General features: G+C 41.1%; 1 protein-coding gene across 3 annotated transcripts in view; it reads right to left on the bottom strand.

Moving 5' to 3' along the window:
* Window positions 1–15,902, bottom strand: part of MTA1 (metastasis associated 1) — an 89,236-nt gene that overhangs the window by 37,781 nt on the left and 35,553 nt on the right. For all 3 annotated transcript variants that reach the window (XM_075097148.1, XM_075097150.1, XM_075097149.1), the window contains exons 6-10: window positions 14,786–14,903; window positions 13,093–13,195; window positions 9,685–9,784; window positions 8,066–8,254; window positions 6,865–6,939 (exon numbers count right to left, since the gene is read on the bottom strand). In XM_075097148.1, coding sequence (XP_074953249.1) covers window positions 6,865–6,939; window positions 8,066–8,254; window positions 9,685–9,784; window positions 13,093–13,195; window positions 14,786–14,903 — 585 coding nt within the window. The remainder of the gene's footprint in view (window positions 1–6,864; window positions 6,940–8,065; window positions 8,255–9,684; window positions 9,785–13,092; window positions 13,196–14,785; window positions 14,904–15,902) is intronic.

Raw genomic sequence — 15,902 nt, 5'->3', positions numbered from 1 at the left:
GAACATGGCAGAGGTAGGCAATTAGCATGAGCTTTACGAATTGGCCACAAATTCCTTTTATAACTCAAACCTTCACACCATTTAAAAAGTAAAAAGGGCATTCTGAGGGTCAGGTTTTCTCTTTATTACATAAGCTAAATTAATGTAGGGTGAACCTCTGGAGGCCTCTAGTCCAACCTCCTGCTCAAAGCTGGGCCCATGCCAACATCCATGCCAGTAACAGTGGTCTGCATAAAGTGATGACACTGCTTTCCAGACAAACCAGCATTCTAGACAGATTAGCTTAACATTTTCTATGCAACAGCCTCAAGGTACAGTCTAGGAAAATGATTGTAAAGCTAAAGTCAGTATCTTCATAGACACAAGAAGCACCAGAAAATGTAGAGTGTGTCACCGAGGAAGTGGACAAACAGAGGTCCTTTCTACAGTGACATGATGGACACATGTAAAAACCATGAAGTAAAAGCTTCCCATAAGCATAAAGCTTGCTTTGATCAGAGGGACAGTCTTAAGCAACAGTTTTCCATTTGACAGCCTGACAGCTCCTCACCAAAGCTCTCTAGATTCCTAAAGAATTCCCCTTACCTCTTTCTGCAAAAAAAAGTCAATCTATCTTAGAAATCAAAGAATGAAGTTGTTAGACAAGAGAACAAGAACCAAGAAAACAGAACTTCTGAAAGTTATCCAGAGACTACGGGTACACCTTCAGACAGCTGCATCCAAAAGCTGACTTCTTTCTGCTGGCGTGGGCAAGTTTCCCAGATTACTTCTATTAAATCGCATCTAGGACAAAGACAGCTACCTGAAAACTGTCTTCAAGAAAACCCAAATGAAGACTTCACGGAGATGATTCTCATCAATCCCACAGATGTCGGGGAATCAATAGTACACATTGTACTGGCAATCGGTGATGGAACTAAAGAGGTTTGTCCCCTGAATGCAAACCACAAATTCCATTTTAATATTTTCAAAACACCCTGCTCAACTCTTTTTATGTAAGAAACCAAAGAATCCAATGATGGGCCTCAAAAATTGCTGTGACAATGGTTCTCCAACAGCATCAGAAACCCTCCTCCATCTTCCAGAGAGACACTACACACACACCCCACACCACCCCCCAAAAAAATAATCCTTCAGCAAAATGCACACTCTCAGGTACATTTCTGCGCATGAACTGAGGGCTGTTTCCCCCACAGCATGGACTGAAAAACAGGTCTTCTCTCCCCAGGCACAGATTACCATGGGCAGCTATATCAGCAAACAAATAGCCACAGAGCTCATACTCTCCCCGGGAGTTACAAGCAAGTCCAACATCAGACACTGACCTACAGCTTAAAATACTGCATGATGAACTTTGTACAAGAATTGTATTTCCTTGAAGCCTAAGCAGGAAATTCTGGGAACTTCCACTGGTAGAGAACCATGGTTTTTTAGTCTCCACTAGATTTCTAGATTGGGGGGGGCGGGGGGGGGGGGGGGAGCTGCAGTTTTCTTGACAAAAAGCTCCCAAGGGGGACTGTCTAGCGTCATTATGTTATGACAATTTTGGAAATCTATGAATGGAAAAAGCTCCAAGCAAGCACAATGCATTACCAGCAGGTGGAATGTTCTACTATCTTTATATTAAAGTCATTTGCCTTGGAGACATGGTTAATTTAGGGTATTAAGCAACATTTTAGTGAACTGGTGATGAATGTTAGCCTCACACCACAGATGATCTTTGTGATTGATGACCATAGTGCGAGCTCTGAGCTAACAACTGCCATAAGTCACCTGGACCTAGCAATACCTTCCTCTCCTACAGCTAGCTGCCTGGGGGATCAGTACAGAGCACAGCATGCAGAGTATGCCTTTATTACAAACTAGTATACCAGGAGAATTGAAGGTTTTCAGAAGGTACCACAATGTATTGAATAAGAGGAGGTTGGTTTCACGCTAAGTACTTGCAGCTATGGACAATCAATAGACCAGACATGATGAGTTTCCTATTTTCTGGCAGTGACTGATACCAGAAGGTACAAAAGAAGGGTGCCTGAAACAGAGTCATGCACAATTTCAGAATAATCCCTTCACAGACAAAGTGCTTTGCTAGGTCCTTTGCCAGTTATTTGTGCCCAAAGCATATTTACAGTATAAATTCTTAATGTTGCCTGATGTAGTCATGAATGTCCTCATCCACAAAAAAAACCTCTGAACATTTAACTTTTTCTAGTAGTTTGGCCTAAATGCAATCTTTTGTCTTTGAGTTATTTATATATGCACATCTTAAATATATCCTCTTGTTTACCTCATCATATTTCCCCCATCTATAAAAGGGAGATATTACCAACTTGTCTATCCCAGACTGACATGGAGATTAAATTACTAAGCACAGTACATTCAAGTTGGTGCAAACATCAGTCCTTTATATACCTTTTCCCTAGATATAACATCTTTGATTCTACCCACTGAGCTTGAAAGAGTTTTATAATACATGACAATGTTGGAGCAAATGTTTGTGGTCATTTTCTGAAGAGCAAACATTTCTAAAGAGGAAATTACAGAAGAAATCCAGGAACACAGAGGATATTTCAAGGTCTGGAATGCAAGAGTTGGGTTGGTAGACAGCACGGGGACACCTCGAACATCCTCAACTATTAAGCCTTTATTAGTTGATGACGGGGAAGATCTTTCTTTCACACTGTTTATTCTTTTTCAAAACTCTGAACACACAAGTGCTGCTGGGAGGCAGGGGAGATGGGAAAGAAAAGGTAATGAGTCCATGGTGCATTTGGGAGAAGTGTTTACAGCTGCTTGTGCTCCAGCAACACATCTCAGCACTGATGTGTGGTACCTATGGTCTCTGTCGCTGGCCAAAACTGCCATAGCTCCATGTTACTGCAGGCTTAACAGGAGGTGTTTGGGGATAAAATGTCCTACGTACATGGAAAAGCATTTCTTTGATATTATTTCTACTTTGCTAGCACACAGGACTTTATGAAGGCTAGTACAATAAAAAGTCACTCACAGCTCTTAGCTAGGTATAATGAAGGCTTGCTTCCCTTAATAAACATGTTTTCTATCCACATCAAGCTCCCCACCTCATGTAGTCAAATATAATTGAACTTCCACTTTCTGCAGTATCGTCTCAACACTGTGCATATCTTAAAAAATTTCTCTATTCCTCCTACATTTTTCTAATGGCACTTCCACATAAGAAATAAACCAGTAGAAATTCCTCTTGATCATCTTCTTACATGCTCCTCAAGCACAAATAAAAATGCAAAAAGCAAATTAAAGCCTTCAGCTCTCAGAAAGCATATGACTAATTCAAACAGTCATCTGTCACTGCCATGTCCTGAGCTCTTCTCAGCTGCATCTCAGCAGTTGGAAAGTGTTATGTTTTAAAGTTTTCAGGAACTTCCCCTCATGAACAGTAGGAGCATTTAAAGATCTGTTTGAAAAAAAAAATCACCCTGGAATTCACAACTACGTAAGAACTCAACCTTTACTTTGAATGAAAATGTAGGCATACCAAACATCACATCAACTCTTAAAGAGTTTTCAAATCTCTGGGGAAACCACCAAACAGCAGTTACTCAGTGGATGCCATTTCAAACCTTTCTGAGTCAGAAATATATGCTCTTGTGAATTGACAGAGGAAATCTGTCTCAAGAAAATGATGCATTCAAAGGAGACGTGGGATACTGAGTTTGGAATGCATCTCCCTCATTTTCTTCAGAACAACTCAAAGGGTGTCTTTGACAGGACAACTCTTGGGATCACTTTGGACAGATGGTCAGGAGCGTACATGAGACCACAAATTCTGCGTTGACATTGCAGTAGAATTACTCCTTCAAGCAATTCTGTTTTTGGAGGGTCAGTCCTTCTCTGGAAATGACTGAACTCCTCGTTACACTGGCAACCTTCAAAAGCATGGTATAGCTGAAGACAAATAAAAAATTATTGGATAAGAGATCCAAGTCCATGCTCCAAAACAAGTCAATTTGCTTGTATCTCAATGGCAGTATCCTTCCCACAAGACAAGGAAGTGCTGTATCAAGGCTTTCCATCTTAGGTATACCAAGCATAAGCACACCTTAGTGTTCAGTTCTGAGAAAGGGTCTTCTCTTGACGCCAACTCAAAATTTAGCTTCATCAATGGCAAGAAACAGATGGATTCTCCTTCAGGACTATGACAGTGTTTTCACACTCCAAGAAAATACAGAAGGACGTAAACAGTTCCCAAATAACTGGTTTTCATCAAAGTAGGCAATTGGCTGATGACAAAAAACTTCATTACTATGTTGTGTAACTCACAGAAATAGAAAGGTTAAATGGATGTTTTTACATTCATTCAGCCAAAGATTCTACAAGAATGAGCAATTTATCAATATTTTAAAGACAATAACACACAGCCTTGGAATATAATTCAATCATCCTCTTAGAAGGAGGGCAAGTGAAAGTCAAACAACTTGGGATACACACTTTTCATATCCTTACTTAGCGCATTTTCAATATCTTACGTGCAACAATGCTGTTAGACCCAGAACAATTTTGTGGTATTAGACTAAGGAAAGAATCTACACAGACAAAACACTATGAAGAAACGGGTGGAAAAAGTGGTGAAGGATACGCTTTGCCGGAGACTTTGCACACATCAAGTAAAATATAAATGTAATACACCATTATTTCAACTACAGCTTCCTATGCTTTCTTTGTGGTTATATATAGATAGTTCTCGCAGGCTTTTTATAAATGTTTAATAGTATTATTTGCTTGTACAAGCTGGGAATTTGAGATCTTCAGCTCAGTTCAGGCTTAATGGATGTGATATCTCTGTACTGCAATTTCTACCTGTTCAGCTTATACAGTCTACTAAGTGCAGAGCCTCTAACGGGAAGTTTTCTCCAAATCCCATTCCCTGGTACGCTGCTGGGCAGCGCATGACAGGTACAGTATAACCATGGCAGAAAACCCATTGCATAGGAACATCGCAAAACAGTACACAAAACTAAGTTTGTTGGGTTTAACTGCTGCAAGAACAAATAATCTAAGTCTTCCATGGAACTATCTCCTTTCTTATTACACAGACAAAATTGCAAAGTTAGAGGAAGTGGAAAAAGCAAAAGAATTTAACCACTCCCTAATCAGGGCACAGCTTCTCCATTGTTTTGCCTTCCCAGTACGTAGGCCTGGAAGCAAATACCTGGGACACTATTCTGATCTGTCTCCCACAGTATCCCAAGAGTGAGCACCAAAGAAACTCCTCCCTACCCCTTATTCCCACCATCACCATTGTTACATACCTCAAGATGGGCAGAAATAGAACTTCACCACTGCAAATGTATTTTGGACTTTCTGAGCAGTATAGAGATGCTTTTTGGTTTAATCTTTCCCAACAATTCCTACTATTGTTTGCTGTTCTGACTAAACTGGGGTGACATTTTCATGCAACAGCCTAAGATTCTAGTCTTCACTGACTGATAAAATAACTTTCCTCACTTTTTCTGATACCTACCACATTGCTAGATGGATTTTTAATCACTAAAAGAGAGGCAAGATAAGATGGGGGAAAGAGATAAATGGATTCCTCTTAGTGCAAATACTGAGCATAGTACAGGCTGAGTACACTCAGCTGTCACCTAAACAGCTGTAGTCAGAGAGTATAGCAGCACTCACTATATCAGCAGTACACACAGTTCAATGGGGAAGGAAAGACCATGACCTCATTTCTCCAGCACATTTTTTCCCCACCATGCCAGCTTCCATCACCATCCCACTTTTCTACCACCCATTTCCTTACCGAAAGGAAAAGTTTCAATCAAAGAATGAACCTGGGGAAATACTAGAATGAGGATGCAGTTAATATTTTTTAGAAATATAGAATTGATGAAGAGAGGAAGAAAGAAAGAAAAAAAAAAAAGGAGTTCTCATTTGTCCTGAGAATCCCTCTGTAATTTAAACAGTGTTCCAATCAGAAAGACAATACTAAAAAATCACATGACAGACCAAAGTGCCCAAGTACAGCACATGCCAAATATTGGTCAATGCCTCGGGCATCTAGTCTTTATCCCAGGCTGAATTTCCAATGAAGCAAGTTGCAGGACTTTTTTATAACTCCACTTTTTCTAATACTTCAAATAGAAGCCTAAACATAATACTGATAATTATAATGAAAAATCCATTGTATATTTCTCCCTTCTTTTAATTTAATTTTCTCCTTAAATATTATAAGTAGTTTTCAGCAACTGATACTCTGCAACATTTTGCATGCTGCTTGCATTGTTCTTTATTTAAGGGAACAAGCAGCCTTCGTATTCAAACAAGTAGAGATAAAAATGATTGTAACCACTAGTCAAAGTTGATTCTCAAGAATAACAAGTCTGGGAATTTGAGCCATCAACACTTCCCAGACAAACACTTTACTTGGAGTGCTTACATGGGGAGCCTCTGTGCATCTACAATCAAAGTCATGGGCAGGCAGAAGTGGAGAATTAGCACGGGGTGCCTGTTGTACAGCAACTGCCCACACCCCCATAAAATGTCAAAACCAAAGCTGATGCTGACCTTGAACTCTACAGGTAGAAATTAACTGTATTCCCTCCCTTAAACTGCTGAATTCCAAACCAGACATTTGAAAGCTCCAAACAAAGAAAGTAGCAGCAAACATGAAAAGAAGGCACAAATGCCAATGCTACGTGTCTATATGGAACGGCTGATGAGTTTAGTGACGAGAGATTGTTCAGTGCTCCAGATCATTACAGAACCCACCTGTTGGGAAGGGCTGAACCCCAAGAGAGAGAATAAAGCAAAAATGCTTGGTTTCAAAGGCAAGAAAAACATCTTCTGTTAGAATGAAAGAGGTGATTCTGACTCTCTTACCTGCTGAACATATCTGTCTGTAGTTTTCCACATATAGTAATATTCTATTATGCTTGTTAAGGACTTCCATGGGAGCTAGGGACATAAAGGAAAAGCAGCAGTCATTGCACGGAGCTGGCACACAGCCTCACTGAAATTCACACAATTCCTTTGACAGACAGTTTATAGCAGAGTCTTGCGACTACTAACCCTCCTAAGAAACAAAAAAGACAGTGTCTGAATCTCCTATGGGCATTAGAGGTGCACGGGACCCATGTTAAATTAAATGCCTTTTCAAAAAATAGCACTTTCAGTGTAGAAGTAGAGCACGTTACAGGTAAATCACGCCACATTGGCTCCACAGTAAACCATTCAAGAGAGGCACAATGTGAAGGGAGCCCACTGGCTCAAGGCGCTCTCTGCTTGAGCAGCAAAGACTCAGGCAAGAACCACAACTACAGTATCACAGTTCTGATTTGCTTGGCTTCTATGGAGCCAGCACTTTAAAAAACCAAAGCAAAACAAAAACCCCTACTAACAGAATTGTGCCCTGCCAGCTCTGTTCTCTGCATGAGAAGCACAAAGATTTCAGCAAGACCACAGAGAGGATCGTGCTGTTTCCAAGTCCCTCTGTCTAAACGATTAGAGCACAGAACAAGCAACACAAACTACTTGTTTTGTTCCTGAGGGCTCGAACAGCGATACAGTGAAACTTGGCTCTCTTTACAGTGCTCCATTCAGTCTGCAGGCTGAGCACCTAGGGTGGAGCTTTGGCCAAACTACAGGACACTTTCCCTGAATGCCCAAGATTTCTTTTTAAAACTTTCAAAAGGCCCTTTCTGAAGTCACATTATAAAAGTGACTAAGTTTTCATGTTTCAGAAGGCCCAGTACTTATCCTCCTTCAAACACAAATTAATCTACAGCAGCTAGGCTGTCACAACACTTTCCTAAACCCTCCCTCAGCTGTAGTGGAGCAGATGATTTTAAATTAACGTCTCTAAAGGAAAAGCTATCATCTGTGATTTGAAATTCTGACTGTACAACAGGCTGTCATCTGTATGAGGTCTGCCTTTCCCCAGTTCAGAGCAAGCCACATGCTCTAGTACAAAGCCCTCTCCTTCAACACGAAGGAAAACAACACAGTTTAGACAAGCTGTAAACCAGCTCTGTCGCTGACCAGAACTGGTCACACCATGTGTGCCCTCATTTTATATACTTACAAAATCTTGCTGTATGTCAGTGAAATCTTTTCCATATTTTTCTAGTGCTTCCTCAAAGAGGTTTGCCTCTGAAGCAGACCACTCCTCCATCTCATCTCTGCACAAGACTGGCCCGCCTTGTGGCACAAGCGCAGATATTGCCTTGGAAATGTCATAGACATTTTTGTGCAAAGTGTCCATCGCATGGAACTACATGGTTGTAAAAGAGAAAGATAAATGTAAAGACAAGCATCTAGGGGGCAAAAGTGCTTAACAGTGAAACAGCAATAACAAAAATTCTGCACCAAGATGTACGGGTGCAGTATTCTATACCTAACACAAAGTCAGTAAAACTTGTTCCAACCTCAGACTCACTGTAATTGTCAGCATAGAAGTCTAACATTCACTACCAGTAGTGGTGTTTGTGGAACATGAGCCCTTGCATATCAATAATTCCTACTTAGCTACTCACCAGCACCACCACAGTAGCACTACAGTTAAGAAAATGCACAGGATAGAGCCCCTCTCACCCCAGGACTGAGCAGCCCTGTTAGGTACCATCCACGGATGGGGCATGAAGACAGAGGTCTGAGGACATATTTTCTAAAAAACGTAGCCATGCACTTTCTTTGTCAAATAATCCACAAAAATTGCATATAAGAAAAATAATTAAGAGCAGCAACACACACACAGTTCCCCCAAAGGCCAGAAAAGATTCACGTCAAGTCACACATCATAGCTAAGTAGGAAAAAAGAATTACTCCCAGGAGCAATTACTCCTCAGAAAGCTGAGCTACAACTGCCTGCAACTTGTGATTTACAAGGGCTGAGAAGATGTTGCGAGGGAGGAATTGGTATTAGTAAATGGAAGTTTGGCTTTATTTCCTGGTTTCTGTAGTTTTAATCAGGATGTTATTTGCCTTTCATCATATGAGTTTTGTGCACATGCGTAATTAATCAACAGTGTTCTATCCTAGAATTTGTTCTATATATGATTTCACATCATTCCAGCTATGAGGTGAGGCTTTGATAACAGTTCCCTAGAGACTTCATAAATTTGATTCAAATTTGCATTAAACTTTCTCTAGCATAGAAGTTCAAGTTTTCCCTTTCCTCTGTCTACTTAGAATCATTTATGATTATTAAATATTAACAATGTCACTGCTCCTCAGGTACTCTAAAACAGAGCTCAAAGAGAAGAACTGGATCAACTGAAATTTCTTATCTGACCACAACCTCAGATGATCTTGCCCAAGGATGCCAGTGACAGTCTGGTGTTGGGGAAGTGATGAGGAGTGGCATTCTGGCATTATAACATTGCAGGCAGGCAGATAATCATTTGCATTCTTCTCAAGAGTGCTACTAAGCCCGTGCAAGAGATGGGCTGTGAAGCATGCCATCAAAACATTTTATTAAAACAAAACAAGAAATTATCTCATAGCATTATCCGTGATGGATCATAGGAGGCACAAGGCCAGAAAGTTACTTCATATGTAAATAAAGGGTTCCTTTACAAAGACAGGATCTGCTTCACAGCAGGCCACAATTACAATCCATCTGCCCCTCTCTCTTCCAACTGTTATTGCTGAGGTGAATATTTTACATCTCTGAAAAACTTAAAGTCCTCTTAAGAATCTTACCAGCGTGATGTCCCTAGAGGCTGCTGCAGCACTCATGTGCAAACTTGGCTGTCTGACAGAACTACTGCAATCTAGTGCTCGGGCAAACGTACCGACAGACCTGAAAAAAATTAAACAGAGCATTAACTTTGCACACAAAAAAAGGATAAATATAAACACCCAACCAACACTTTGAGATCAGCAGACTCCACTTCTCAGTAACAAGATTACATGGTTTGGCGCTAGTTCTGAGCCAGAGACCCATCTCTTCAGATGTGGTTTGTTATTATGAACGCTTTACTCTACTCAGTTCATACGACCAAAGAGGCTTAGGCGTAGGACGGGAAACAGTGAAAGACTCAAGAATCACAAACAGGGAGTTTTGAACTACTCTTGTCCCGTTTCTCAACAGAATTAAGCTTTAACAGAAACTGAGCACAGCAAGCCTTATGAATGGCAAAAATCTCTTCCACAACAGCAACAGCAGCACTGCATTGTCCAAAGGTACAGAGATTACAAGACCAGGCAGAAAAAAAATATAGTAATGCAAGCATTTTTTCCTAAGTTTCAGGAAAATTGAAAACCATCTATATTTTACAACATAATATAGTATAACATATATATTATAGAGCCTACATGAGAATACAGCAATTCTCAAGTACTTCCCAATGGCACCTATGCCTGCTTGAGACCACAACACCCATGCTCTTCATTTAACACCTGAAGAAATTAGTCGGAGAAACCTTTAAAACAGGAACATCAGTTCTAGTCATTCTTACTCTCCTTGCTGCTTGCCACATCACATGGGTGAAACAACTTGTTTCACAGGTGAACTGGGGCTGAACTCTTCTGAGTAATTACAACAAAAAAGGTGGGTTTTTTCCTCCCTCCACTCATATCACTTCCCCAAACTAGTTGAGAGCACAAAGGAACAAACTAGTGCCAAGCAGTGCAGGACTAGGAAAGGTAAGTGCCTAAGCAGTGGTTGTCATCAAATATCTAATTTGGGCCAAACTCCAGAACAGCCTCCCCCACCCAAGTTTCTGTGGCGATTCACACTTCACCCTTTCTCCAGCCTCCCAGTCACTATCCCCATCCCTGCTTATAACTCCCCCATCTCCAGCTTTAGCTAAACTGAGATTCCCCACCTGCCCCCGTGTGCGGCATCTAATTATAAATTGGATCACTTTGCTGATTCCAGACTGAAGTGATTTTTATACTGATCTTTTTGGTGATTCTTCTTACAGCACGCACACTCAGGTGGCTGTATCAGCAAACCCAGTGGGTGGCAGTGAACAGCCAGAAAGCATTACTAAAACCAGCTTTGCTACCAAAAGCCTACACAAGGTGTAAACCCCCACCACAACGCAGCTCTGGGGTCACTCTAAACCAACCCACATGCAAACCCGCATCCACCGGGGCGCTTCTACCCTCTTGTTTCTTGCTGGGTCTTCCTGACACTGACACCAGAGCACTGTGTGGCTGAGTGGCAATTTGAATCAATCCTGCTGAAAATTACCCAGAAAAATTCCTTAGCTTTTTTGGTGGTGTCCTGTACTTGACTTGATTAGAAGCAACTGTGAAACAACAGCCTTGTCAAGAAGGGTCCCATAAGAAGCAGGAATACCCTTTGCTGGAGATATCCCAGCTTTCCCCATCACTCCTTTATCTGTTTGTTCCGCATCACTGGTGGAGACTATCCTCTCCCCACTTTCCTCCATTTCCACGAGTCCTTCTGATCAAGTAGAATTAATCTGTTGCACATAGATCACTTAGTTCACCCAGTTTGACTTTATTGTTGGCACAGGTCAAGGGAAACAGCAATATATTGTTTAAGTAGCACAGTGAAACTTCCAAAAGCCTAAATTTTATGGTGATCCTTTAGTGTAGCCAGAACACTATTAAGTCTATGAACTTTAAAAAAGTCTATACCACTAAAAGCACATGTTTAACCAGAGGCAAAAATGTGTTCATGGATTCTGACTGTGAAATTTTATTTAATCTGGACTGCAGTTAACATTTTTTAATCTTAACCAACCTGGTTTCACTCTTGGCTCCCTGGTACTGGGCTCGCACACAAGGCCCAAGCAGCCATGCAAAGGTTTTTAAGTGCCACAATTCAGATTAGCCATTTTTAAAAGTTTTGGCCAAAGTGCATAGTAATGGCAAGTTTTGTCTTCAAAGTACATGGAAAATTGATTTGGGTGTGTATTTCCAAGTATACACACTGCTCATCTTGAGTACTTAAAACATTGCATTTCACTATCTCCTTCATTCACCTCAATTAAAACATCAAAAGGTCCAACTATCAATCTACTCACACCACCTTCCTCCCACACAGTCCTACCAACTTACCTAAAAGACAAAGAATTTGGAGAGTGTTCTTTTTTCCTACACACACACCCCCCCCCCCAACTATTCAGTCGCCAGTTGCTATGAGAGTCTAAAATTTAATATTGGCTTCTGCTCATATAAGTGCATACCAATGAAAAAGTTCAAGAACATTTTAAGAAGGAAAAAGTTGATCACAAAGATAGCTTTGGGCTTAAATAACAGCACAGACTTCACCGTCTGTCCAGATTTCATAGAATCGTAGAATGTCCTGAGTTGGACCCCAGGACACAACTGACCCTCTTGGCTGCCAGGGCACACTGTTGGCTCATGTTCAACTTGCCATCAACCAGAACCCCCAGGTCCCTCTCCGCAGAGCTGCTCTGCAGCCTCTCATTCCCCAGCCTGTATGTACATCCAGGGGTGCCGTGCCCCAGGTGCAAAATCCAGCACTTGCCCTTGTTAAACTTCATACGGTTGGTGATTGCCCAGCTCTCTAATTTGTCCAGATCTCTCTTCAGGGCCTCTCTGCCCTTGACAGAATCAACAGCTCCTCCCAGTTTTGTGTCATCAGCAAACTTAATTAGTATTCCTTCAAGTCCTGCATCCAAGTCATTTATGAAGACATTAAAGAGTAGGGGTTTACTTTGTTGTGCCTACCTGTTGGAACCTAGGCATTAGAAAGCATCCATGGTCCATCAAAAACTCTACCAGACTTCTTAGCAAATATTAACAGATCTTAAAATGTCACTGGATTTGAAAATTTGAGAAAATGGACAGAGCAATGAACTGTCAAGAATTTAGTTCACTAAGCTTTCTGCATGCTGGTCGAAGTATTTGAAAAACCTCACCAATTACAGAGCAGTTTTTACATGCCATTTGCCTTCCTTTTATGAAAGTGATTAACTAAGTCGTAAATCTGAGTAGCTGTTCATAAAGTCATGCAATTCCAAGGAAGGCATGTAAAATGTTCATAATTTCAAAATGGAGCAAGTAAATCAAGCAATGAAAACCAGCGTTTATTCTAGTAAAACATCAAAAGTGCTTGGAAGAATTATTGACACTCACTTATTCAGAGGAGAAGTAAAATGCTCTTACCGTGCTACCACCAGGAACTGGTCTATCTGCTTGTCTACTAGCGGGTTAAAGGCTTCCCAAACTTTTGTTTCAAGTTTTGACTGATCTCTTCCATCATCCTCACCTGGTTGAAAAACAAATTAGAAATGCTTGGTATGGCTGTTTTAAAATAAAAGTACTTTCTAGATTTTTCATCTTTCAATAATTTAACTGCTAACCCATCTCAGTTACTCTGCCTAACAGGCCATTGTAAATAGGTGAATGAAATTTTCCCCTGTGACAATTTCAGCTTGACAGACACAGCAACACAGCTCTTCACAATCGGGCAATCAGATTTTCAAGAACTGGTTTGAAAAGACACACGTAATGGGAAACAGTAACCTTCTCCCAACTAGACAGTCTCTCTTCAGCCCCTCTCCCCAGCTCCCCTCTTTTTCTCCGTTTTCTTGCAGCAGTTCCAGGAAAACAGACACACTTCCAGCTGCTCTGAGCAAAGAGTAGCTGGTTCAACTTGCATCCACTGCTTTCTAGGGGGGGAAATCATAGCACGAGACTCCCTTGCTTTTATTTTCTTGATTCTACACAAACCAAAATGCCCTGGAAAAATACAGGAGCTACTGAGATTTTTTTCTTTTCTTTTTCCTGCTCCCTTTAAAGCATCTGGAGATTATCCTTCTCTGAAGCCCCGTGTTGGCCTGCTGAGGGAAGAGAATGCCTTTCAAATTAGTTCATCCTCACTTAGGAGGCTTGCCCAGCTGCTGAATAAATACCAGTTTCATAGACAAATTAAACAAGAGTCCTGACCAATTTGTTTGCCTATTCTAACATACGGCTAACAGTATCAGCAAAGCTCCTAAGCAAAGACAGAAGTGTCTTGTTGCTTTCACATCGCTGCCCAAACAGTCTGCAGAAGGCCCTTCCAACATGGGTCACAACCCCCGCTCTCCTGGGGTTACCTCTGGCATACCAACAGACCTTTCCCCAGAAATTACATAGGTCTCAAAAAAGAGTACTTAGATGCCAATATTCCCCAACCTTCTCAGTTTTTCCACCCACTTTTGGATCTGTAGGGTACTATTTGGTAACTAGTATCAGTTACTGCTACTACTCCCTTTGCCTTGGGCCAGGGTCCTCATGGTCCTACTGCTCCATAACACAGTGGGGGCAGGCTGAGGTCTCACAACATGTTCAGGCCAGCAAATTCTTCCTCCTGTCTGTTCTGCAGGTGAGAAGTCTAGGCTGGCAGCCAGCACTTGGGATGGGGAGAGGGCTCCAAGGAAAAGGCACCCAGCAATAATGAGCAAATTGATGAGGGGAGACAGCATTTAATTGGCAGTAATTTGGGAGGGGGTCTTACAGGGAAGTGAGGCTTGATTAAAAATACAAAAGGCTTTACAGACACAATGGAAATTTGTGTTTCCCATGGAAATTCTGAAATCTCTTAATAAAAAGTGTGCAAGCTCTGAGAGAGCAAATTAATTCAATTTGTTTCAACAACTTTTATGATTTGGACAAAAGCCCACTTAAAGACTGGTTTGAGACATAACTAATTGTGCTCAGTGGGCAACAGCTTCAGTCACCAATAGACCAGGCCATCATTGTATGCACAACCTGGCAGTGGAAACCTCCACCTCCCACACCTGTGCAGGCCACACACAAAAGGAGCCACATTTGACATGGCCTCTTGACAATTTAAATAAATTATGGAAATTACCCTCTTTTAATAAATCTGTTATATCTGCCTGGTATCTGTTTCCGACTCGAATCTCTCCTTTATCAGCAAGTAGGGTCTTTTGTTGAGGATCGTACACTAGTGAATAAAAGAAGAAATCCTAAAAATAAAAAAGAACAAAAAAGTAAACAGTATTATTAGCTGATACTTTCAGCTTTGCATACCTACTAGCAAGCTTTTACATTTTAAGTTTGGTTTTATTACCTATACACAGATTTTAAAATTGGGTGAACAAACAATAAATGAACCACCAGTTTTTAAAACCCTATGTTAAATGCTGCCACTTTCTTCTATATTATAAGTGTAACGGCTGTCCTCAAACGCAGCCAATCCCTTAACATACAGTCTTTGAAGTTGAAGTGAACAAAGCTCCTTTTGCACAAATGAGGCTCAGAAGGGCCAGGAGATAATTTTTAGTAATATCAGCTGTTTCAGAACACAAAATTGCACTTTCCCATATACCAAAATAGCAGTACTAGATGCTAGTGACTTATCCGCACAGAAGTATTGGTACAAACTAAAGCATAACTTCAGAGCATTACAGCCATACCAACGAAACACCCCACGGAGATATGAAGCCCCAGACCACTTCTGTGGCCTCTGCTGGACTTGCTCCAGTATGTCAATGTGTCTCATGCTGGGAAGCCCAAAGCTGGACACAGCACTCCAGAAGTGGTCTCACAAATGACGAACTGAGGTGATTAATCCCTTCCCTTCATCTGCTCGACACACTCCTGCTCATATAGACCAGGATGTGCTTGGCTTTCCTTGTCAGAAAGATGCACTGCTGACCAACTTGTCCGCCACCATCTAAGCTTAAATCACCATGCTCTGACCACCATTCCTTCTGCTCATTACTGGGAGACGGGTAGCAGATTTGGCTGCAGCAGGAATTAGCTGCAGGTGGCAATACATTAATTTGTTGCTTCTGTTCAAGTAGACAAGAAAAAGGCAAAAAAAGCTGCTTGGCTTCTGTTACCTCAGTGTGTAAAATTAAAGCAAGAAGCCATACCAGAATGAGAATGTCTTGCCAGGGTGAGGACAGAAAACAGCCAAAATTTTAGCTACTTAAAATGGCACAGTATAAGTAATTAAACTT

Source organism: Phalacrocorax aristotelis, chromosome 6 (assembly GCF_949628215.1).
Source record: "Phalacrocorax aristotelis chromosome 6, bGulAri2.1, whole genome shotgun sequence".
In the NCBI taxonomy this organism is placed as follows: Eukaryota; Metazoa; Chordata; class Aves; order Suliformes; family Phalacrocoracidae; genus Phalacrocorax; species Phalacrocorax aristotelis.
Note: the sequence above shows the minus strand (reverse complement) of the source record. Positions and strands in the feature narration are given on the sequence as shown.